Here is a 24,628-nt window from a genome sequence, read left to right on the forward strand (position 1 = left end):
GATCAGGAAGCAATAAATGTAACCAACAGAGAAATCCATAGAAGAACAGTAGTTAAAAACTTCACAGAGGAAATATAACTTTTTAAAAAAAGGGTTAATCATATGGCAAGAATGAGGGATACAGGTGGAAATAAGCATCCCACTAGTATTTTAGCAGCATCAAGAGAAATCTAGCAAGCCCTCCATCATATTTAAGGGACTCTCCTGTGCAAATTTTAGTAGAATATAAATGACTTACAAAGTACTCATAATTACACTTGGGTCACAATATGCATCAAAGAGGGAAGGAAGGAAGAAAGGAAAGAAAGAAACAAGTAAAATCCTTGGCAATTCTAAATTTATGATTGCTTGATTTTTCCTCCTACCTAAGAAATAACAGTGTACTAATGAACAGCAAAACATCCAAGAAGAGACAGGTAATTTGGAGAAAGAATAAAAATAAAAGTTGGAAAAAAGGTTATAAAGATAATTGTCCTGGATAATAGTTTGGAATTAGAATTATATTTTAAAATAAAATCCAGATAAGTAGGTACTTAGAAGAAACTAAATGCAAAGGAATAGAATAGGGACAGACATGGAATGATACATTTGTGAATTTGGTTACTGTCCATAGAATTTTCAAAAATGTTCTATTTTGAGAATTCTTACTTATTCTGCTTCTTTAAGATTAGGTACAAAATACTATCAGCTTTCATAAAATGTTTCATTTTATGCTCTCCACCCCTATCCCCTTCCTGAAAAAAAACTATTATATGTTATATATATATATATTAACTTATAGAACTTATTATATATATTATATACTATATATATAGTATATTTTATATAGTATATAATATATAAGTATATAAGTTATATATGTTATATATAACATAATAATAGTTAATAAGTTAATAAGTAAACTATTATTAAATATAATCAATAGTAAATCAATTAAAATTACCCATAAATAAGCTAAGATTTTCACTTAGATTTCTTATTGACATAAAACAAGCTACATTTTAAAATTATTTTTCATTGATTTTCACTGAAAAATATTCCTTTCATCAAATCAAAATGTTTTGAAAACACTGTTCTTTATAGAAAGAAAATCTCATATTTCTCTGTATGCTATTCCCAAGGACAATCTCTCCTGTCATTTTATCTTTAATATTTCTTCTTATTGAAGTCAAACTGTTATAATCTAAATTAAAGAAAACTACAAGATGATACAGACAGAAAAGTTATATTTGCATGAAAAAATATTATTTTATATATCAAGTCTAAATGTTTTTGTAATAGTTGAGAAATCAAGGAATAAGGTTATATAGCTTATTACAATAGTAGGATTAAACATTCAGACACTACTGAAACATCTTTTCTCACTTCTTTCTAATGAAAGTTTCTAAAGAAAACTTCAAACCCAAATTCATTAATTATAATGCTTCATATTAACATTTGTATTGAAAGTAATTGATTTGGGCATTAGTTATCTTGATTATCATTGATTTATCCCCACTTTTTCACTTTCTGATGCACTATCAAAAACTTAATACAGCTAATAAAATCAAAAGAATCCTTTCTCAGGAATACCATCCACAAATATTGTCCAACAAAAAATGTTGCTCCTTTTAAGTTCTTCCTTTAAAAAAAAAAACAAAAAAATGTACACACACATACACAAATCATCATCATCATCATCATCTTTCTTTTCTCTTATTTCTTACTATCTCTCCAGCTCTTCTTGCATATGCCTAGTTTGGCTGCTAGAAACTGCGATCATTCTGTCTGGTCTAAACTAAAATCAAATTCATGCAAAAACAAGGACTCCACAGATCCATTTCTGTCTAGTTCCTGGGGAAGCATTTCTTTCCTATCAGAGGAAATTCAGTGGAATCATCCACTTTCATAGCAATGTCAAAGTTATCTTTCTTGGTTTAAGACAAGAGAAATTCCAATTTGCTTTTCTATAATTTGCCAATTTAAGACATAGTGGATATAGTCGATTTCTTTCCATTTCTTCAAGAGGTATTTTCCTTTTACTTAGAAGAGTATAGTAAATTTTTAAGGGATTAGCCTCTTATATAATTTCAATAATTGCTAACTGAACATAGAAGTTTTAAATCTTTCATGATTAGCATATTTTATGGATGCACATTACTAAAATCATAACAATTTTGTGATTTAACAGGTATTACCTGAACCATTAAATTCCATGATTTAAAAAATCAAATAGTCAATTTACTTATTCACAATATAAACCACCTTCTAACTTTTGAAAAAATTAAACTAAATTTTTCAGTTTTTAAGTGTTACTGTAGTTAAAATGACATAGAATGCTCAATAATGTGTTTGTTTTTCAGATGTTGTAAGCCTAAAGAGATTTTTTGAATACTTCAATTATAAAAACATTTAAAACATACAAACTTGTGCAATTTTTATTTTAATGAAGATGAGAAGTTCATTAAAGAAGATAAATATTTCATTAGATGTTAAATAAAACAAAGAGATTTTTTGGCTTCTCTCAGCACAAAATTCCTTTGAAAGATTAATTAATACATGCAAATTATGCAAATTAGACCCATGCAAATATTTTATGAAGACAATTAAGGGAACCATTAATTACTGCTTTTTTTGCTTCAGTGAGATTCATTCATTTAATTTTAATTTCACTTTAACTGTTTTGATGTATAATCTTGCAGCTAAGAACTTTATCTTTCCTGGTGGGTCACTTAAACTTATAAATTTCATCAAGTGAGCAGCTACAGAAATCTGTAAAGATATTCTCTGGACTATGTTTAGCATCGGGAGAAATTTCTGACACAATGCACTCCTAGAAACAGGGAAACTGGAAGGGAATGTGAGCTCATTCTTGGACAAGGTTCAACTGCTGGAAAAGCAATTAATTTGCTTTGGCTGTGCTAATATAGGGGAATTAGAAAGTGTGACACAAGACAAATAGAAATAATTAGTTCTCCAAAATGATGTTCTCATTAATATGGTTCGAACAGTAGAAATAAAAAACATTATTGTGGCATGTCTGCGTTCTGTCCCTAGCCATGGGAGGGAGGAGAATGTACCACACAGCATTTTTAACATAGTCCATGGAGTGATTCTTTTTTGGTGTTGTTGTTTGTTTGTATGTTTTCCTATTTATCTTTTTTTTTCCTTTCAGAGAGACATGTTATATATGTTAAATTCCACAGATTCCTAAAAGAAAAACTTTCAGTTATCAACATAGCTGATCATCTTTACATAACTATATAGTCTTAGTTCTAAATTTTTATTTTCATTCAGCTTATTTAAATCCTTTGGGGTGTAATATGAAACCTGCAGTGTTCTTGAGAGTGATGCTGAGAAGTTTCGACATCAATATATCACTCAATCAAAAGCTCTTAAATTTCTGAAAGCAACACTTGTTAAACTCTTTTTATTATGCAATTGTGATTTTTCTTTTATTAAATCTTACTTCAAAAATACTTATTTTTATTTGGACTTGAGAAATTTGTCAGCCAGAGAAGGAAGTATATTTCATGAATATAAAGAACTATGAATAAATTATCTGTTCAAACCTATTATACCATTTTTCTTTTACTGTTCACTTCCTTGGGAGAAAGGTAACACAGTGCTAGCTTTTATTTAAATATTATCTGTATTTCAAATTCTTACACAGTCTGGTGTATACATAAATGGAATATATATGCTCAACAGTTTTCTTGTTATTATTGTTCTTCTTGTTGTTTTCTCATACTGAACAAGGCAAAAATAAATAAAAATAAATCTCATTTTTGAAATATTTCCCTGGGGAATATAAATCCTTTAGAAAAAAGATATAAATTATTACTGTCTTTATGGTAAACCAATTTTCTAACTTGTTAAAAATCCCTTAAGTCTAAGAAAAATAATATTTGAAAAGTTCAACAAAATCAAAATTGGAGAAACCAGTTTTTAAATTGTAAAATGGTCACTGATTTCCTTAAAAATTATTTTTTCATTAAATGATCCTTAATCCCATACAGTAAGGTGCAAACTACTGATGTTGTCACTTTGAAAAAGAAAGATATTTTGATATTATTGTATGTTTTATGTTTTCCTCCTATCTATCCTCAACCTCAAAGTTAAGGAATCTCATTTTATTTGCCCTATGATGTTTAAACTACCTAAGTCTTTTTGCATCTTTTCTCAGTCCTCTTAAACTTACATACCACCTCTTAAATTAATATCATCTGTGAATTTCATTAATGCACTCTGTTTAACCACTCTTCCACATCATTAATTATGATGTTAAATCAAAATGGATCTAGCATTGATCCTTGGGGCCCCCTGCTACATACTTTTCCCCAATGCCATATATCATGATCTTTTGTTTATGGGTCTTCTGACAGTATTTAAGCCACAAAATAGTTTTCACGGACAAGCCAATTTGAACCTAATTTTTCAATTTCATGTGCTATCAAAATTTAACATTTTATATTAATAATTGTTTCATTTGTTTCAAGGCAGCATGTTGATAGGGTTAACTGTAAAGTCTACAAACTACCTATAATTTTCTTCACTATCCCTGCATATCTTCTCACTCCCCTAACGAAAAAGGCTGTCATTTTTGTTCAAAAAATAATTTAAATTAGGGTTACTAGGGATTTCTCAGATCATCGGGTCCAGTTTCCTTTATTTTATTAGAGATAATCTTATTCCTTATACTAAAATTCTAATTTCATTGAGAAGAGATTTTAGAAAGAATTTAAAATATAAAACTCTTCTTTATGACATCTTGATTTTGGAAATTTCATATTCTATTGCAATATTTAACATGAAAATGTTAGTAGAAAGAAATATATTAAAGAGAGCAAGAAAAACCTGATAATCAGAGTGAACAAAAACCAAACTCTACTTCTTGTTTGTATCATCTCTATTAAAGATTAGCTATGCCCCACCCCTAAAAAAAAGTTATTGGAAAAGGTATCATTAAAAATTCAACACACACACACACACACACACACACACACACACACATACACTTAGCTATTCAGAACAGGTCACTCATGCTTCAAAAACTAAACAAAACTACAAGAAAAACATACCCTTAATTCTGCCACAGTCTCAAACAACTGTATTGTATGTCTAATCTCTGTTTTTTCACTATAGATTGCTCCAAAAAGAATAGTGTTTATTTTTCAGCATCATCAGTACACTAAAACTGTGCCCTCAAAGTCCATTAATTGCTAAATTCAATGATCTTTGCTTAGTCCTCATTTTCCTGTATTCCCCTGAAATATTTGATATTGTTGAACATCTCTTCCTTGGATTCCACAATCCCATTCAATCCATCTCTTATTGATCTGACTTTGTAGGTATTATGTTCACATCATCTTTATTCTACTTAAATGAGGATACCACTCAAAGTTCTAACATATTTTTTTCTTCTCTATGCTTTTTCCTTTAGTGATCTCATGCATTTTGTGGCTTTAATAATCAACTCTATAAAGGTGACTTCTAATCATTAATTGATTTGGATTGGATTTACACTTCTGATCTCTCTTCAGACCTTTAGTCTAACATTTCTAACTATACACTGATCAGTTCTACCTGGATATTGGCCAGCTAGGTGGTGTGGTACATAGACTGATGGACCTAAAGTCAAGAGATTTTTAATTCATATCTAGCCTGAGATATTTACTAGTTATGTGATCTTAGAAAAGTCACTTAAATTCTGTTTGCTCCAGTTTCCTCTTTTGTAAAATGGAAATAATAAAGTACCTAGCACCTAGTATTGTTTTGAGTATCAAATGAGATAACTGTATTTAAAACAGTGTCACAAATATAGTACTATATAAATGTTACCTAATATTAGTGATATTCTATTCCAAAACTGTTTTTCCCAATTCTATTATTTTTGTTGGAATTACTATCCTCCCATTCATCTAAAACAGAAATCTGAGTTACCTCAGAAGGAAGGAAGGAAGAAAGGAAGGAAGGAGGAAGGGAAAGGAGGGAGGGATGGAGGGAAGGACAGAGGGAGGGAAGAAATGAAGGAAGGTTGGAAGGAAAAGGGAGGGAGGGGAGGAGGGAATAAAAGAAGGAGAGAGGAAAAGGAGACAGGGGAGGGGAAAAGGAGGGAGAGAAGGAAAGAGAGAAGGAAGGAGGGAGGGAAGAAAGAAAAAGAGGAAGAGAAAGGAGAAGGAAGGGAAGAAAGGTAAGGAAAGAAGGAAGGAAGGAAGGAAGGAAGGAAGGAAGGAAGGAAGGAAGGAAGGAAGGAAGGAAGGAAGGAAGGAAAGAAGGAAGGAAGGAAGGAAAGAAGGAAAGAAGGAAGAAAGGAAGGAAGGAAGGAAGGAAGGAAGGAAAGAAGGAAGGAAGGAAGAAAGGAAGGAAGGAAGGAAGGAAGGAAAGAAGGAAGGAAAGAAGGAAGAAAGGAAGAAAATACTGTTCCTTCAAAAATTAATAATCTTTTTCAATTTCTCCCCTACCCACTTGATGTGAAAGTGATTTCTCTCTTCTTAAACTTTCCTAGAGCTGGGATTTTTAAACCTGGGAGGGGGGGGGGAAGTTTGTGTGTGTGTGTGTGTGTGTGTGTGTGTGTGTCTATGTGTGTACCATGAACTCCTCTGATAGTCTATGGATCTATGTATACAGCATTAAGTACTTAAGATGTTTGCTTGATTAAATTTTCTACATTTTAAATTCAAGTTGTCTTGCATACATTAATTATCTATAGATTGTAGCTGATTCCTTATGGTCATTATCTGCATAAGGTACTTGTTAATATTATTGTTGCTACAATATTGGCTGTTTCCTTACATGACAATCTAGAAATTGGACTAGTTTCTGGTTTTTCATTCTAGCTCTCACTCAAGTAGCCTAATCTAAAGAGATGCAGTGCCCTAGTTGAATTGTGTTTCAAAAACACAATTGTATTTTCAAGTCCTACTTTGTCAGGAGATGTGAGGACTAAACTCTTGACTTCACTGGTATAGGAAACTCCCAGATGGGAAAAGCATTGTACCAATGTAGGTCAGTACATCTTCTGCAGCTTTTTATCTTAGTATTCCCCAAATCACTAAGATATTAAATGACTTTCTTAAGGTCACACAACCAGAATTTGTCAGTGGGCAAGACTTGATTCTTCTTGGTTCTTGGTTCCAAGAGCAACTCTATATCCACTGAACCATGTGGAATCTGAAAAAAATTTTGGTTGAATTAAATTCAATTAATATTTATTAGGGGCTTGCTCTATATAGCACCATGCTAGTTGCTTCTTAATATATAAAATTATCTAGGACAGTTACTCCCCTCATGATATTTATAATGTAGTAGAGAGATAGAATACAGAAAAAAATTGTGAGATGTAACATTACATAATAGTAGACTTAAGAGATTTATTTTTTAAAAAATGTTCCAAGTCAAGTTTCAGGAAGAATCAAAAGACATCAGGAAAAGTTTAAGAGAGAAAATAGAATTGTGTTGAAAAAAATACACACGCACATATTATGTACATTAATTCAAAAAATGAAGAAAGAGAGAGGGAAGATCTTCTTGAATTGAACTGAATTGAATTGAACAAATTAATAAAGGAGCAGAGGCTAAAGAAAATGAAATTTCTTCTTGTAGCCATTTACTTAGAATCTCAAGAGCTCTTTTACTTAAATTCTACATATATCTCCATGTTGAAATATCTCCTTAGAAATTATATGAAAAATGTATTTCGATGTATCCTGTTCCATTGCTTACCAAAGGATCATTATACATATATATTAGTTGAACGTGCCTATTTTTCAGCCAAGATTATATAATCTTTTCTTGAGAACCACCATTACTACCACCATAATATTTTGTGCCAAACAAGTACTCAAATTACAAATATTTCAAAAATACAATGACATTTATCAGAGACATTTATAGAGAGAGTGAACTGTCTATAGAAAATAAGTCAAAGGAGACCTACACAATTCCAATATATTGTTGATACTATTTTAATATTCCTAAAATCAATATTACATTTCATCATTGCCTGGCTCTTTAATTTTGTACATAATTATTTGAAATGACATCATGCTAGGGTATCATGTCAAACAGAAATATTGAGTAAAAAAGTTATGGGCATTTTGAATTTTAATCATATTCACATAGGTTCATTAGTAACAAGATTTCATTTTAATAGCTCTTAGCATTCAAATTTAAGGGCTATGAAAAGTAAATTGTATGCAGCTTGATAAACCTGGGTAGAAATGATTAAATTCAAAATGTCCATAACTTTTCCCTAAGGATTTTGTTTGTTTTGATCATCTGGCATGATATAGTTTTTATAGTTATTTGTAGTAAGCCATAATACATTCATTCCTAAAGTCAATGGTTATGTTAAGAAATTCTACAAAAAAGTTAATAAACATAACTGATTGTCTAGATAAATGTATAATTAACAATGAACTATGAACATTTAAAAATATTAATCTATTTGTTATCATATTTTGTGTAACTAAATCAATATCATCTTAATTGAACAGCTTGGTTTGGAAAGCTACAAAAAGATTACACATTTATATCAGTGAATGAGGAAGAAAATGTACTGTTTTGTCTCTACAATAGATTTTGATTTGTATTTTTGAGTTAAGAAACACAATATGAAATAAAGTTTATAATGACTATATTTTTCTAACTCACAACTTTAATAATAACACTAATAGCTGATACATATACAATACTATATATCAGGTATTTTTCTAAGCCCTTTGCAATTTTTATCTCATTTGATGCTCACAACAACATTGATCCATGTTTGCTATTATTATCTTCTTCTTACAGATGAGGAAACTGAGACAGAGAGGTTAAACTACTCAGTTGAGTCTGAGACTGAATTTGAACTCAGATCTTCCTGATTCTAGGCCTAGCTCTTTATTCACAATGTACCAACTAGTTTCCTCTAGTGCCTAGTCCATCACAATAGACAGGCAAGCCAGCAAGTGGTTTTGAGATACTCTCTGAAATCTTTTTTGCTTTTAAGCTTAGTGGAGTTGTTTTTCCCCCAGTCATAGACAGATAGTTTTATTTGTTTTGTTTTGTTTTTTGGCAATGAATCATTTTTTATATTATCTTCTCTATGAAACTAAATCCCTTTTTTGTATTAAGCTTAAGGAGTGAGCTTGTAAGAATTGAAAATGAAATTGTCCACTAAGTCCTAGTATACTCAAAAGAAACAAAAGAATAGTAAAGGTTAAAATTGAGACCACACATCATTAATCTATTTTGAATTTTTTTCTTTTAATGTTTATTATATAGATACAGCTTTAAAAGTTTAGGTATGATTAAATTTTACAAGAATACATATAACAAAATTGATTTGTATCTCAAATGGTATTCAAATTATCCATCACCCACTATTTGATCAAGTTTCCCTTTGCATCTAAGGTAGGCACAATAGGATATTGTCTATTTAAAGGCATCATTTAATGACATAATTTTGCCCATTATTATTATTATGTAAGATTCAATGGCCACTAAGATCCCTTCCATCAGTAAATTTATAAAACTGTCTTGAGAGACAAAGGCTTTTAGTGGATAAAGTTTTGTACTTTCAGGATCATGGGATCATATATTTAGTGTGGGAATGGCATCTTGGAAGCCATCTAACTTTCATTTTAAGGATAAAGACACTGACATCGAGGCAATAAAAGTTTTAGTATCTTACCAAAGTTAATTCATAAGTGTCAGAAGCAATATTTGAATCCCAGTCATCTTATATCCAGATCCAGTATTCACTATACCAAAAAGCTAATTTATTATACAAAGCCATAAAAACCTGAATTCAAATCTGATCATTGAAATTTACTAGTTCTGTGTCCAAGGACAACTAATTTCTGTGAATCAGTTTCATCATATGAAGAATGGGGGCAATAAAACCTGTATTGTAGTTCAGAAGGTTATGAAGATCAACATAATGAATAAAAGAGGAAAAAGTACTTTATAAACTATAAGTGGTTATTCCATTTTTTTTTTGCAACAAAAAAATGAAGAGAAATCACAATTGTATTCAATGAAAACTGAGAAACTGACATCTATTCATGGTAAATATAATTAATTTAATATATTATTTAAGAAATTTGACAAAAAACACAAACACATCTATTTTAAAAGTTCAATATTGGGGCAACTAGACGGTGCAGTGGATAAAGCACTGGCCCTGAATTCAGGAGGATATGTAACACTTCCTAGCTATATAACCATGACTAAGTCACTTAACCCGAATTGTCTCAAAAAACAAACAAAAATGTCCAATATTTAATTTCTGTGAGTATCCATTTTTTTTGGTCCCTTATTTTAACCTGTCACCAATAGTTTTGGAAATCTTTATAAAAATCATTCAAATCAACATTTATTAAATGGCTACTATGTATACTTACTAAAATAACAGTTGGTATGGATACAAAGATCCTTTTCTTCAAAGATACAAACTCAGTGGAGTGCAGTGTTTAGGAAAATAAATATTTTAGGAAATCCTGCTTAAGAAAAATCAAAGTGACAGCTATATGAAGAATGAATTAAAGTTGGGAAGGATTTAAGTACAAGAGACTAGTTGTAAGGCCATTGCCATAGTTTAGGGAAGTTGTGATAAGGTTTGGTGTCTGTCAATGGAAAAAAATAGGTTATGTTTTTGAGGTAGAAATCACAAGGTTGGGCAATTTTGGATTTATAAGGTAACTGAGATTGATGGGTCACAACAAGGGAGTTCACAAAGTATGAGTAGGTGACTGAGGGGAGAGAGATAATGAGTTTTGTTCTGAATATACTCTTTTTGAGATGTCCAAAGGACATGTAATCCAAAAAATTTAATAGACAGTACGTGATTTGATCCTGGAGTTCAAGAGAGATTAAGACTAAAATCAATAGATCAAAAAACCACAAGAACAGAATTGAGTCTAATCAAAAATAAGGTTTCCCCTACTAATACATTGTTGGTGGAATTGTGAACCATTCTGGAGAGCAATTTGGAATTATGCGCAAAGAGTTATCAAACTGTGCAAACCCTTTGATCCAGCAGTGTTTCTACTGGGCTTATATCCCAAAGAGACCTTAAAGGAGGGAAAGGAACTCACATGTGCAAAAATGCTTGTGGCAGCCCTTTTTGTAGTGGTAAGAAACTGGAAACTGAATGGATGGCCGTCAATTGGAGAATGGCTGAATAACTTTTGATATATAAATGTTATGACATATCATTGTTCTGCAAGAAATGATAAGCAGGATGATTTCAGAGAGACTTATATGAACTGATGCTAAGTAAAATGAGGAGAACCAGGAGATCACTGTACATAGCAACAAGAAGATTATCATACGATGATCAATTCTGATGGATGTGGCTCTCTTCAACAATGAGATGATTCAGACCAGTTCCAATGATCTTGTGATGAAGAGAGCCATCTACACTCAGAGAGAGGATCGTGGGAACTAAGTGTAGTTTACAACATAGCATTTTCACTGTTTTTGTTATTTACTTGCATTTTATTTTCTTTCTCATTTTTTTTTCTGGTTTGATTTTATTTTTCTTGTGCAGCAAGATAATTGTATAATATGTATGCATATATTGTATCTAACATATATTTCTACCATGTTTAACATATATTAGACTACTTGCTGTTTAGGAAAAGGGATGGGGGAAGGAGGGAGTGGGAACTGGAACACAAGATTTTGCAAGGGTTAATATTGAAAAATTATCCATGCACATGTTTTGAAAAATAAAAAGCTTTAATTAAAAAAAAAAATAAGGTTCCACCAAAATAGGTAGAAAAGATATGAGTGATAATATATACAGATTAAGGTAGTTGAAGGTTCCTTCGTGTACCCTTAATTTTCTCTAAAAAGTAAGAAAGTAAATATTTTGTTACAAAGAATTAGAGGTGGGGATACATTTTGGCCATCTAAACTAGCCCCTCTGTGTTTGAGGTTTCTCAACTGTAAAATAAATTGGATAAGATTATTTTTAAGATTCCTTCCAGATTTACAATTTCAAGGCAAAAGAAAATTAGTTTAGTAGCTTAATAAATTATGTGCATATTTAAAGAGCTTTATATTCTATTCTATGTATATCTGTAAATACACAGAAACCAGAAAGAATTAGATTTTTTATTTTAAATAGATCCAAATAATCCTTTTATGTTGTTTTGCTAGAGGAGCATTTGTTTTTCTATGATCTGAGATCAGTCAAAGAAAGAAGAAAAGCAAAACAGTTTTGATTATAGGAATTGGACACAAAATAAAGAAAAAATACTTTCAAGGGCATTTTAAAATTGGCTTTTAAAATTAAGAACTTCCATCAGTCAAGGCTTGTGATTTCCTCAGCAGAGCCTATAGGTAATTCAAGTTATCAGAGAAACTTCATACTACATTCACATTTGTATGAATAATTATTCTTTAGAAGGATAGATTTTTTTTAATTCTAGAAAGTTGCATAGGATAAGGTAATAAGTTAAGAATGATTTTTTTTTTGTAATTATTTCTTTTGAATTTCATAAGAGAAAGTAGAATGTGGAGGTTTTATTATTCTTTTTCTCTCCAATACAGAATCCCAATTTTATACAAATTATTTGGAAAAATACATTTTGTTTCATATAATCCATGATTCAAAAGGGTTTGACTCTGTCACTTAATAAGCACATAACTCTAAACAAATTACTGACTCTACTTTCTCATCTGAAATAGCCTCTCTTCCTTATCTGAGTGTCTATTCCTACTTGACACAGCTCTAATAATCAAATGCTAAATATGAGAGCTCTTTGTAAGTTTTGAAGTTCCATGTAAATGCTTACATAAAACTTACTTTTCCCTTTATGTTCTCTTAATTTATTACCTTTCTTTAGAAATTTGATGACATGTAACTGTCCATTAAGAATTACAGTAATACCTGGGAAAGCCTAACACTCCTTCTTTTTTGAATGTCATGATCATTTAAATAAATTCTGGTAAAATTATTTTCCTTAAATTAACACTATTTTGTTGATTATTTTTGTGAAAAATATGACAATAAAGTAATGAAACAGATTATAAACACACACACAGCCTAAAAATCTAAGGTGAATTTTTTTTTACTCTTATGATCTGATTGAGTTTTGAATAATGGGGGGGAGAGGGAAGAGAAAGAAGGTAACTTATAGGATGTTTCTACAGTTTTTGAAGAGTTCTCAGAGTAAAAAGTATAATTCTATTTTTGAGTTTTTCATATAGCCCTGTCTTATCCCTTGATTTTCTTATTTGCATTACATGTGTACTTTACTTATCTTCCTTAATACTGCAAGCCCTTTAAGGGAAGAAATGCTGTCTGGATTTTTTTTTCTCTCTGTATCCAAACTAATGCCCTCCACAAAAGCATTTTGTAAATTTTTTTTTTTTTTTCAATTGAAGAAAGAAACAGAGGTAGGAATGTTAAAGAGAGAGTCTGATATGGAAAACCAAGAGGAAATGTCTATTACAAGATTAAAAAAATGGGTGAGAAAGAAGAGATTGGGTGTGCCCCTAATGGAATTGGGGTGGGGAAGGACAGTCACAGAGATCTTAACAGAGACAATGGAAATTCTGTTAAATGAATCTGCAATTCCAAAACCTATATAGTTAATAGAAAATTTGTATGGACCATGATAAGAAAAGAAGACCTGTCTCATTTGATTTATTTAAAGTGGTAAAAATTATGCTCAGTAGACACAAAACAAATTTGATTGTTAGATCATGACAAGATGTACATGAGATGAGCTTAAGACATAAAGTAACAATAGAAAGGAATAGAAAAAAAAAAAACTTGCTTAAGTTGCCTACCTCCTAGTAAATGACTGTTTAAATCCTCTAAAGGGAAGGGATGTCTATTCTCTTTGAAGATCTACAACTTTCCTTGCTAGTCTATTCCAGGATTTTATTGACTCGAATAAAAAAGTTCACCCTAATGCCCAACTGAAATATCTCTACTTTAATTTCCTCTTGTTTGTTCCACCAAGGACAGAGAAAACAACTGCTCAGCATTTTCTTCATAAAAGTTCTTTATATACTTAACCCTTAGGCTACTTGTATCTAAATATAAAAATAAAAGGATATAGCTTATTAAGGTTTTTTTTTTTTCCTCATAAGGTCTATTTTCTTTCTCCTTAATCATGTTTCTTACCTTATATGACCACTCTCCAAGTTTTACAATCTCTTTGAAGCACAATATCATGCAATTTTCTAACAACAGTCAAGATAACACAGAGTATGGTATATCAGAAAGAGAAGCATCCAGAACTTGAGTGCCATAATCCTTTTGACGCATCCCATTATAACAATGATTTTCCTTGCACTACCATTTCATTGTTCATTCATATATCATTTGAGAGCTATGATTATAATGTGATGTGATTGATTAAACAAGCCATGTCCAAACTCAACTTGATACAATCCCCAGTAGTGAAGCAATAATGTTATCTTTATTCCTACCTGAATCAAAGGAAGAGTTTACCTAAAAGATTCTGATTTTGTAAGTCTACAGATAGTAATAGTATATAGCATAACAAACAATTCCATCCTGTGTTAAGAAGTCTACTCTACTTGCTATTGCCATTTTTATAAATTCTCTAGCTGTATAGGGAAAGTACAGGTGCAGTGGATGGATAAAACACTAGACTGGGAATCAGGAAGACTTATCTGAATTCAAATCTGGCCTCAGACACTTACTACTTGTATGACCCTGGGCAAATCATTTAACCCTGTTTGCCTCGGTTTCCTCATCTGTAAAATGAGTTTGGAGTAGGAAATGACAAACAACTCCAGTATCTTGGCCAAACAAATCTCAAATAAGTTCACAAGAAGATACAACTGAAATAATGGAACAACACACAAAGCAATATAGAAAGCATTGCTACTTAGTAACCAACAAGTCTTATGACTTAGATAAGTAAGAATACATCCATGAATTCAGGGCAAAATTGGCAAAGGCAGGACTTGAATTCTATTTAAACAGGAAGAATTAATTTCCCTACTTGTTCATCAAGTTATATATCTAAACAAACAATGACAGAGCTAATCCTAAACCTATGTATGGGATCTCTCATGTCCTACAGGTGAATGATCCTGGCTTAGATATAATCAATCCTTTAAGTGATTTTCTCACTGTGTCTTCAGGGGAGGAAGATGTAAGGCATTCAGATGAAACTGTGGTACATATATAATATTAAGAGCAGGGTCCTCAAAGTGCCCTGGAGTTCCACTGTCATTTCAATGTGTAAATGACAATGAAAAAAGACTGCTCAGAGGATGTTTCAGAAGTCTGTAGAAAAGATTCTCACATCAAATAAACTAAATTATATTCCCAGCAATTTTGATATTCTTTGGTCAAAAAATCACCCAACTGAGAAAAAGCTGTCAAATGCCATGTTTTGAAAAAGGTAAGGGGAAAACTATGGGAAGAGTAATGTAACTAGACAGAGTCCAGAATGAGAAAAAACAAAAAAACATATGGCAACAGTGAATAGAACTGAGGCTTAATCTTTGATAGGGGTTGTTCCTACTCTGCCAACCTTTAGTAGCTTTTAGGCCTAGAAGTTTTAATTGTAACTTGATAGATTTGTAAGATTTTGAAATAAGCCCAAATCCAATACTAGGGATAATCAATCAATCCATAAGCATTTCTAAGTTTCTTCAGTGTTAGGAGTTGAATATACAAAGGCAAAAATAAAATAATCTTAGTTTTCAAAAAGCTTATATTTGATTTTTAAAAGATAAGATGTACATATATAAGCATGTACATATAAATATCTAAGATAAATACAATGTAGGTTGGCAAAGAGAGACATTCTTACTTGGAGGTTAGAAATTGGAGGGGGGGGCAACTGGTAAATTCTTTATGTAGATGGTGATGCTTAACCTTGAATATGAAGGATCTAAGGGAATTTAAAAGGAACAGGTGCAGAGGAAGTATTTCTCAGATATGGGAAATAGCCAATAAAAAGAAATAGAGACAGAAATGGAGTATTGGGTCTGAAAAGGTCAGTTGACTGAATTGTAGAATGCATGGAGAGAAATTTAGAAAGTTAAATAAGGACCAAGCTGTTAAGAACTTTTATGTACTAAGCAGAAGGACTTTCTTTGTGCTTAGAAATAACAGCAATCAGTGGATAACCCTGGAATTTATTAAATCAAGGTGGGTCATGATCAGATTTGTACTTTAGCAAAATCTCTTTGTTAGCTAGGTGGAGAATGATTTGGGAGAAGGGTGACTTGAGGCAAGAAAAGTGTTTGAATTATCTCACACAAGGTCTTATATAGAGATAGTATAATATTTCATCTTGTATTCATGTTGTTGAATCAATCTTGTTCCTACTGAACTTTACCATATTTTAAAAAGATCATTTTACCAATGTATCCAAGTCACTTTGAATCATACTCTTGTCTTCTAGCAACTATACTTAATATGGTATGACCTACAAATTGTGTGAAATTTTTCAATATTGGATTATCAAAATTTGACATTAAGCTCTTAAAGAGCATAACATATAGATTAAATTCTTTTCGTATATAAGAAACAATGAAAATTGAGCAAGTTCTATTTGCTTTATTTAATACCATAAAGGAATAAAATGATATATGGGCATGTTTATTATAAGATTATGTGATATGGGAAAATGAATTTAAAATCCCAGATGGCAAATGGAGCTAAAGTGAATGTAGACAAAAACTTAATAGTAAGATTTAAATAATTTAAAAGTAATACCTAAAATAAGACTTTTTTTTTTCTGCTTATAGCTATTGAATTGACCTTTTTTTGTATGCAATTTATTCTACTAAATCTTCTCAATAAAATATCAGAATATACTTTTAAGTTTAAGGCAATTTTGTTAGTTCCAAGTAATATTCAATCCATATATTTACCTGTAGTATTAGGCTAACATATTAGCTATTTGTACTCATAGTGTTACTTTTTCTATATAAAATTGACTTATTTGAATGAATAAAATAGTTATTTTAGAAAATAATAAAAACAGGTGTTGAATATTTTTATAAGTAGATTTGATTTCTGATGCTTACCACCTAGATCATCTTAGGCAAGTCATTTAACTTAAGCATTAAAGACTTCATCTGCAAAATGAGAATTAAATTAGATGGCTTCCGGGATCCTGTCTAACCTTAGATCTATGATTCTAAGATAAATAACCCATTGGATTTCGATTCTTTCTTCTACTTAATATACACCAAGGTGCTCCTATTAACAAGTGTTAAAAAAAAAATCACACTTGACATGTCATCATTAAGTCATATGACCATGAACTAATTTGTATGAGCAATTTCAGTAGAATATTTATAAAATGATTTCTCAGGAATAATTTTGTAATTTGTTTTTCTTCTCATTTTTAGTTTATCATCACTTCTTTAAGTCTTCTCCTCACCTCTTTAGTGCTCCAGAAATGCTGTTACTTAATGCCAATGAGGCAATACTTAGTCTAACCCTAGGTGCTCGTTTGGGGGTAATTACTTGGCACTACAGCAGTATTTAAGCGGCTGACTGCTAGATGACTAACTCCAGAGCCAGAAATGGCATTCACTTATGCCAAAATGTTAAAAATAAATAAATACATGACAAGAACAAAGATTTACTAATTTGCTTTGTCTTTACCAATTAAGTTGAGTTTATTTTGGAAGAGAGAATAATTTCAGTTATGGTTGGATTGGGAGTGAGGAAGAATACTAAGAAGGATCATAACACCTGGGCTTGGGGAAGCTGGGAGATGGGAAGAGCAGGAAAGTGGGCTATTTTTGTGGCATCCCTGACAGTATTATCAAGCAGCAAATGATCAGCAAGCAGCATCACTCCCCAGATACATGACAAAGCCTATTTTACAAATTAGTAATGACAATAACCTGGTTTACTCTTGCTTCTCCCAAATTTCTCGTTAAAATCTATATTCAGTACCATGGGTTCATTTTTTTTTTTTAAATTTTCATTTGGTAGTTATTTTTGTTCTGCATTTTTGTTCTCAGATGACCTAATTTAACCTAACACTAAAAGCTTTTTTTTAGTTATACTGAGGCACTACATACTGAGGAAGTATATAAAAGAAGACAGTTTGCATTGTGATAATGGGGAAGGGAATAATTAATCCTTAATTTAACCATCTATAGCACTTTCAACCTCGAGAAATGTTTCTATTCAACAAACTAAGGGTTTGTTGCAATTAATGGGTCATGCAATTTTAAATTTCTTCCCATTTCACAGAGCAGGAAATTGAGAATCATAGTTTAAATGACTTGTCTATGACCACACAGTTAGTAAATATTGTGGTCAGAACTCGTTCAGAAATTCCAACTCAAATTCCAGAATTCTTTTTATTATACTCTGCTGACTCTCAATTAAGCAATTAATTATAATGCTTTAGTATTCTTTATACTAGAAGGCACTTTTGAGTAACAGAAACAACAGAAAGGGCAACAGAACATCCAGAATAAAGTGTATGGATCATAGAACACTCTATCTTGGTCAGAATGCCTTTGAAAAATTTCACTGAGCTCTAGTTATAACATTTAAGAAAGAAAGAAATAGAAAAGTTGAAAGGTGTATAGAAGTCAGCTTCCTAATTCTTGAATGCAGGGAATACATATTTTATCTTGTAATTACATGAATTTAGCAAATAGTAGGCATTTAATAAATATTAATCAAATCAGATTCCTCTTTAATACACTTTCACAGAGTTGCCAATATGAGGAAGATGGGTAGCCGAATAGATATAGCCCTGGCTTTGAAATCAGAAAGACCTGAGTTCAAGTGTGGCCCCAGACACTGCTTGTATGATACAAGCAAGTCACTTAGATTTTGTCTGCCATAGTTTTCTTAATTGTAAAATGAGAACAATGATAGCATTTACCTCCCAGGATTGTTGTGAGGATCAAGTGAGACAATATTTGTAAAGTATATGCATAGTTCTTGCCATATAATAGCCTGAAGAAATACCTATTTCCTTCCTTCTTTTCAAAGTCAATGTCTCATCATATCACCACCACCTGGGTAAAAAATTTCTAAATCTCCTTATAGATTCCAGGAGTAAGTAAGGAAACACAAATTTATAGAGTGTATACTATGTACCAGACAATATGGTGATTAAAAATATTATATCATTTGATTCTCACCACAAGCTGAGAGATAGATGCTACTAATCTCTTTTTACAATTGGGGAAACTTATGCAAATGGAGGTTAAATGACTTATCCAGAGCTAGGATCTGAATGTGCAGACTGAATGATCCCCTAAGACAAAAAAAAAAAAAAAAAAAAGATTTCTGCTTTAAAGGTATGTTCATTACTTGCTGAAGATATTGAAAATGGCTTAATGGTTTACCTGTGGCTTGTGTTGTTGAAAGATTCTGAGATCTTTTCCAATTTTAAGACCCTATAGTAATATGGGTTTTGATTTTTAATCATATAATTTTAGACTAATATTATAGTTGGTTGGGCTTTCATAAGATAGTCTAAGTATGTGTGCCTAAGTATTGTCTTTATAGAGCACATTTCACAAATATATAATTGAGAGAAACCTAAACTTAATAACTAAAACATGATTTTATTCAAATAGAGCAAATATAGGTCTTATATTGTATATTTGAAAAATATTTGAAAAGATATCATAAGGGATATAGAATGAGAAAAGGAGTTGAATGAGTTATATAATAAGAATATGAGATAAGATATAGATAGCCATTTTACTCACAAAATATTGAAACTCCAAAAGCCTCTACTGTACTGGGCAGTTTGTCTACAGAGGATTTTTCAGGGAGATATGGAATAGCTTCAAAAAGGATCAGAGGGATGAATACCAATAGTAAAGAAATCATGATTTAATTCTTATCTTTGTATTTCCCAGTGCCTAACATTCTTCCTGGTATATAAATAGTTAATAATAAATACTTCTTGATAATTGAACACAGATACTAATCAAAGTGTCCAAAAACTTGCTCTACCAGTAAGTACTAACAAAAACAACTATACAATCAAAAAAAAAAAAACATTGTTGATCATTAAACTCATTAAATATATATTGCACAGATGATATTAAAATTGAAAATTATTATAGAATTATAAACAATGAACTAAGTTATATTTGCTACATAGTGGGGACTATATCTTTGTGTTTTCTCTCCTGGAATTTGTATAGCTGATCGAACATGAGTTGTTAGACTGTAGCAATTACCTTTTTAATGTGTAGAGATGTCTACTATGAGGTTTTCCTAACACCAAAGAACTTATGCAACATAGAATCAAATCTATAAGAGAAAGCTTTGGAGAATATGGCTTAATATATTCTCCAGACCTTCTCCCAATCCCCTTGAAATTATATATATAGTACCAATTATAACTGGAGCAACCTATCTTTGCTTACAGAAATTCTGCATATGCAAAGAAAATAAAATTATTTCAGTATTGGCCTTTTTATGCCACCTATTAGAGAATTACTCAGATATTTTCTGATGAAGAGGAAGATTCAGGATTCATTATTCTTCACTTATTCCTCACATGTTTATTAAGTTTTGAAAAATGACATAGTAGTGTTGTTATGAGAATCAAATGAGATAAAGCACCAGAAGGCAATTTTCATATTGCAAAAGCCTATACAAATACATAGTGTTATGATTTCTATGTCAATTCTTTGATATCCAAGGAGAATTATATAGACAGCATATAAACATATAATGTAAAACCCTTTCTATGCCAATCACTACTGTCCCTAAATTTCTACTTGTTAACTTTTTTTTTTAAACACAATACTACACAAGGGTGTATCTACTTTATGGTAAGCCAGTGACAGCATTTTTGGAGCCAGAGAATATGATTAAATAACACACACACACAAAAAGATGTCAAATGATACTCTAAAAATGATTGAGTTTAAAATGCAAAATAAAAGCAATTGAGAGTGATTATGGTAGTTAATCATTTTAGGCTTTCCTTTGAAGAATGCACCTTCATTTAAAATTGAAAACAAATGCTATTTTTGCTGTTTAGTATTCATGTTGGTAGATTTGGTTTATTGGCTAGAGTAGACATTAGAGTATACATGCTACCTTCAGAATTTGTTCTTTACTAATAGTGTGGTCTCTGCAATATACATATTTAGCTCTTCAGGGTGTGTACTACAGCTCCCTTTGGTGTTCTATATATAAATTTGCTCAGCAGATTTGTGTTATTAAAATGTAAATAATGGTATATAGAACATTTGGCAAATAAAAAAACCAAGCAGGGAATAAACAATCATATTTATTGTTAACATTCAGGCTAGTTTATTGAAACACACCTTGCAGTAACTGTCACTAAAATGATTAGTTATAAAGTTTAAATTTTGAGAATTGCCTATTTGGGTAAGCTATGATTTTATTTGTATAGTTATGATATTCACTATTGAAGTATGAGATAGAAAATCTTCTGAATACAAACCCAACTGTATGCCTTAAATAAAATGCATTTACTGTGCCTGAGATTTAATCATACATTGTTTAAAATTAATTATTCCATTTTAATTGCATTGTATAAACAGAAATGACCTGTTAATTTAAAGGAAATCTATCAGCACAAAATGAATTCAGTCATATAAACAAGCAAGATGAACTTGACCTTGTTTGAACTTGTTTTGATGTGGCCCAGATGGTAGGCTACATGCTTGAATAGCAGGCTAAAGCAGAGGAAAAACTCATATAGCAAGATCTAGATTTATAGCCTTTTGCAAATTCCTACCTTGTATTGTCCTTTCAGCATCTGTTCTGCCCCCGCTGCGGTCAGCTTCTATCTCTGGGGTCAGAGAGTCTAAAAGCACAGAAAGGTGAGACTGACATATTTCATTTGATTCCTATAGTCCTTTTTTACAACCTGTTACTCCCATGCTGAATTACAATACAATCAACCTTCTTCATTTAAAAAAAAATGTTGAACAATGACTGGAGGTCACAACAATTTTAGGAAGATTTAGAAAGATTAATGAGCAATGAAAGATGGTTCTTAAGCAGGGAGGTGGGGGAAAATGAGTTGTCAGACTAATAATTTAGCCTGTTTTTAGCAGGCGTGTTAAGCAGCTGAGCAATATTTGCTCACAGATCTACAAAAGGAAATAAGAAAAAGTAGGAAATTTATGAAATAAGGGAGAACTGAAGGGTTGTGTTGCTCTTACACATGCCTTGCACTCCAATATTAAGTTTTTCAGTAGAGATTAATGAAATAGATAAAACAGAAAAATGTAAATCCACAGAATAATTTAAAAATCATTCTTTCACATTATAAAAGAACAGTCAATGTTAAACAATATATAACTCCTCACCATTTAAGACCCTGAGACTATCTGTTGATGCTGCCTGTTTTAGGGTCTGCTCCGCTTGTTCTCGACGCTTAGTTTCAAATTCAAGAGCCTCCTGCAATTTCCTTTTTGCCTTTTTCTCCTTCTTTAGCCGCTTTTGAACTATTGCTGTAAAACATGACATTTTGTTAACTTAAAGACATTACATTTGCCAATTGCCCATGGATATGGTGGCTTGGGTCAACATATAGAAAGCAAAATGGGATGAGCTAATTATTTAGATAATTCAGGTCTAAAACACATTTCTTCAAATAGTAAGATGAAGCTAAGTATTGCTGTGTTATCTTTTTTTCCCCAGAATGAAATCCAAATTTTCAACTTCACTTTTAATGTACCTTTACTAAAAACAAAACTTAAAATATTGTGTTAGTAAATAACTTACATAGCCGTTAGTAGAAAGAAATCTTATTAAATATAATTGGTAACTAAATTGCCTCCTCCTTGGCTCAGAGGTCACAACAGTCTATATCTGTTCAGGTAAACCAAAGAACTTAAATTATTTAAATTACACTGAGCTAACTGGAAGGGGCAAATAGGGAGATTTGGGGTTTGTTTGTTTGTTTGTTTTTTCTTCTTTCTGGGAGGAGTCTTATTATATTCCCCATGGAACTAAACAAGAAAATTTAAATAATCCCTCTTGGAATCTTAAACGATGCAGTAAACATATGGTAAGGAACAAAATAGGATTTGTCTAAAGTATATTTATAAGGTAGAGGAAATGAAGACTTTCTTGAGGATATTTTATTATATCCTAAGAAATATTGATCCTTCCTTAACACAGAATTTATATATGCTCCAACACATTGTAACAAAATGTCTAATTTTATTTTGCTGAAATCTAATGCAAGAGAATCTAAAGCCTTTACAACTAAAATATCACAAACCGCTATTTGAAGCAGACATGAATAAGTATTACAGCAATGCTCCTGTTTCTCCCTAACCCCCCATTTCCACTCTACCCCCCAGCTGGGACTTTAATTTTATCCAAGAATTTAATGTGTCATCATTAAATAATAATGAATCAATGTTCTTCAAGAAGTATGCAGTAAATGTACTTTCAGTATGATGATTATTTTAATTTTTACAGTGTAAGTAAATGGCAAATAATCTTAACAAATGAGAAGCAAGCATGTGTTTCTCTTTGAATTAAAATTTTATCATGGCTGACATATTGTGAATGTGACTATGACAAGCAGAGCCAGAATGAGAAAAGCCTCACTGTGTAGCTGTCCACAGAAGAGACATAATCCCAATTTTACTACTTGATCAGACTGCACAGCAGTAGGATGCATTAATTAGAGGATATGCAGATGGGAGGGAAAGAGGGTATTTAAGACAAAAGAAAATGATACAGTTATTGTTCAACTCTAGTTATCCAAATGGATGCCTTGATATTTGAAAAATTTGCATGACTGTGGGTCTGATAAAATAAAATCTCCAAGATATAGAATTAAGAGCATGTTGAGAAGAAAACCAGGATTTAAATAAACAAAATATTTGCTAATTTAATTTTGTTCTAATATCAAGAGAAATACAAATGTTGAAGATTGTTCTGGACTTATTGACAGAAGCATATATGTAAATAGAAGTTATTTTTCATAGATGAGGAAAGACTAACCCTATATTATTGCATGTAATAAAAATGAATTTAATCCTGAAATTAACAACATTCCATTTTAAAAATTCATGTAGTAAAGTTAGTTATACTATCAATTGTTTACATGTCCCTTTTGTCATTACAAACTTATCTATCATAGGAAATCACATTGTATCAAATCATTCATCAGATAAAAGATATAAAGTAAAATGACTGCTGACTAATTCTTTGGCCAATAAGGACAGATGACTTGAAAGAAATTAATAAGGTTAAGTCAAGTCAGTATACATTTATTAAGCACTTACTATATCAAATGCCAACTGTGGCCCAACCCTCAAATTCCTGGTGCCTAAGACTTTTAGAAAAGAGAAATTACTTTCAACATAATTCATCTGGAAGGAAAAATACTAATGAAATTTCTGTCAACAGTCTCAAAAAGCAGTTTCCTACTACTGGCCATTCACCAACTTCTGTGTTACTGAATCAAATGGAATAGCCATAGCTACACTTCAGACTAATGAGACATTTTCAATAGACATATTACTAATAAATAATCATTGCTAGTTATTACCTTCAATTTATTGTTTCACAATTAATTAAATTGTAGATGCATGGAGTGATATGTGATTGTTTTGCCCTCTAGTGGTTAGAGGAGTTTAACATGATATAAATACAGATATGAGCCAACACCATTCTAAAGTTTTCTCAAGTGGCTGCTTCTTTAAG

At 31.3% G+C, this 24,628-nt stretch overlaps 1 protein-coding gene across 3 annotated transcripts in view; it reads right to left on the minus strand.

Annotated features, from left to right (window-relative positions):
- DACH1 (dachshund family transcription factor 1) overlaps positions 1–24,628 on the minus strand; it is a 475,837-nt gene that overhangs the window by 22,454 nt on the left and 428,755 nt on the right. For all 3 annotated transcript variants that reach the window (XM_031958462.1, XM_031958461.1, XM_031958463.1), the window contains 2 exons: positions 22,270–22,413; positions 21,693–21,761 (listed from right to left, as the gene is read on the minus strand). In XM_031958462.1, coding sequence (XP_031814322.1) covers positions 21,693–21,761; positions 22,270–22,413 — 213 coding nt within the window. The remainder of the gene's footprint in view (positions 1–21,692; positions 21,762–22,269; positions 22,414–24,628) is intronic.

This window comes from Sarcophilus harrisii, chromosome 3, assembly GCF_902635505.1.
Source record: "Sarcophilus harrisii chromosome 3, mSarHar1.11, whole genome shotgun sequence".
Taxonomy (NCBI): domain Eukaryota; kingdom Metazoa; phylum Chordata; class Mammalia; order Dasyuromorphia; family Dasyuridae; genus Sarcophilus; species Sarcophilus harrisii.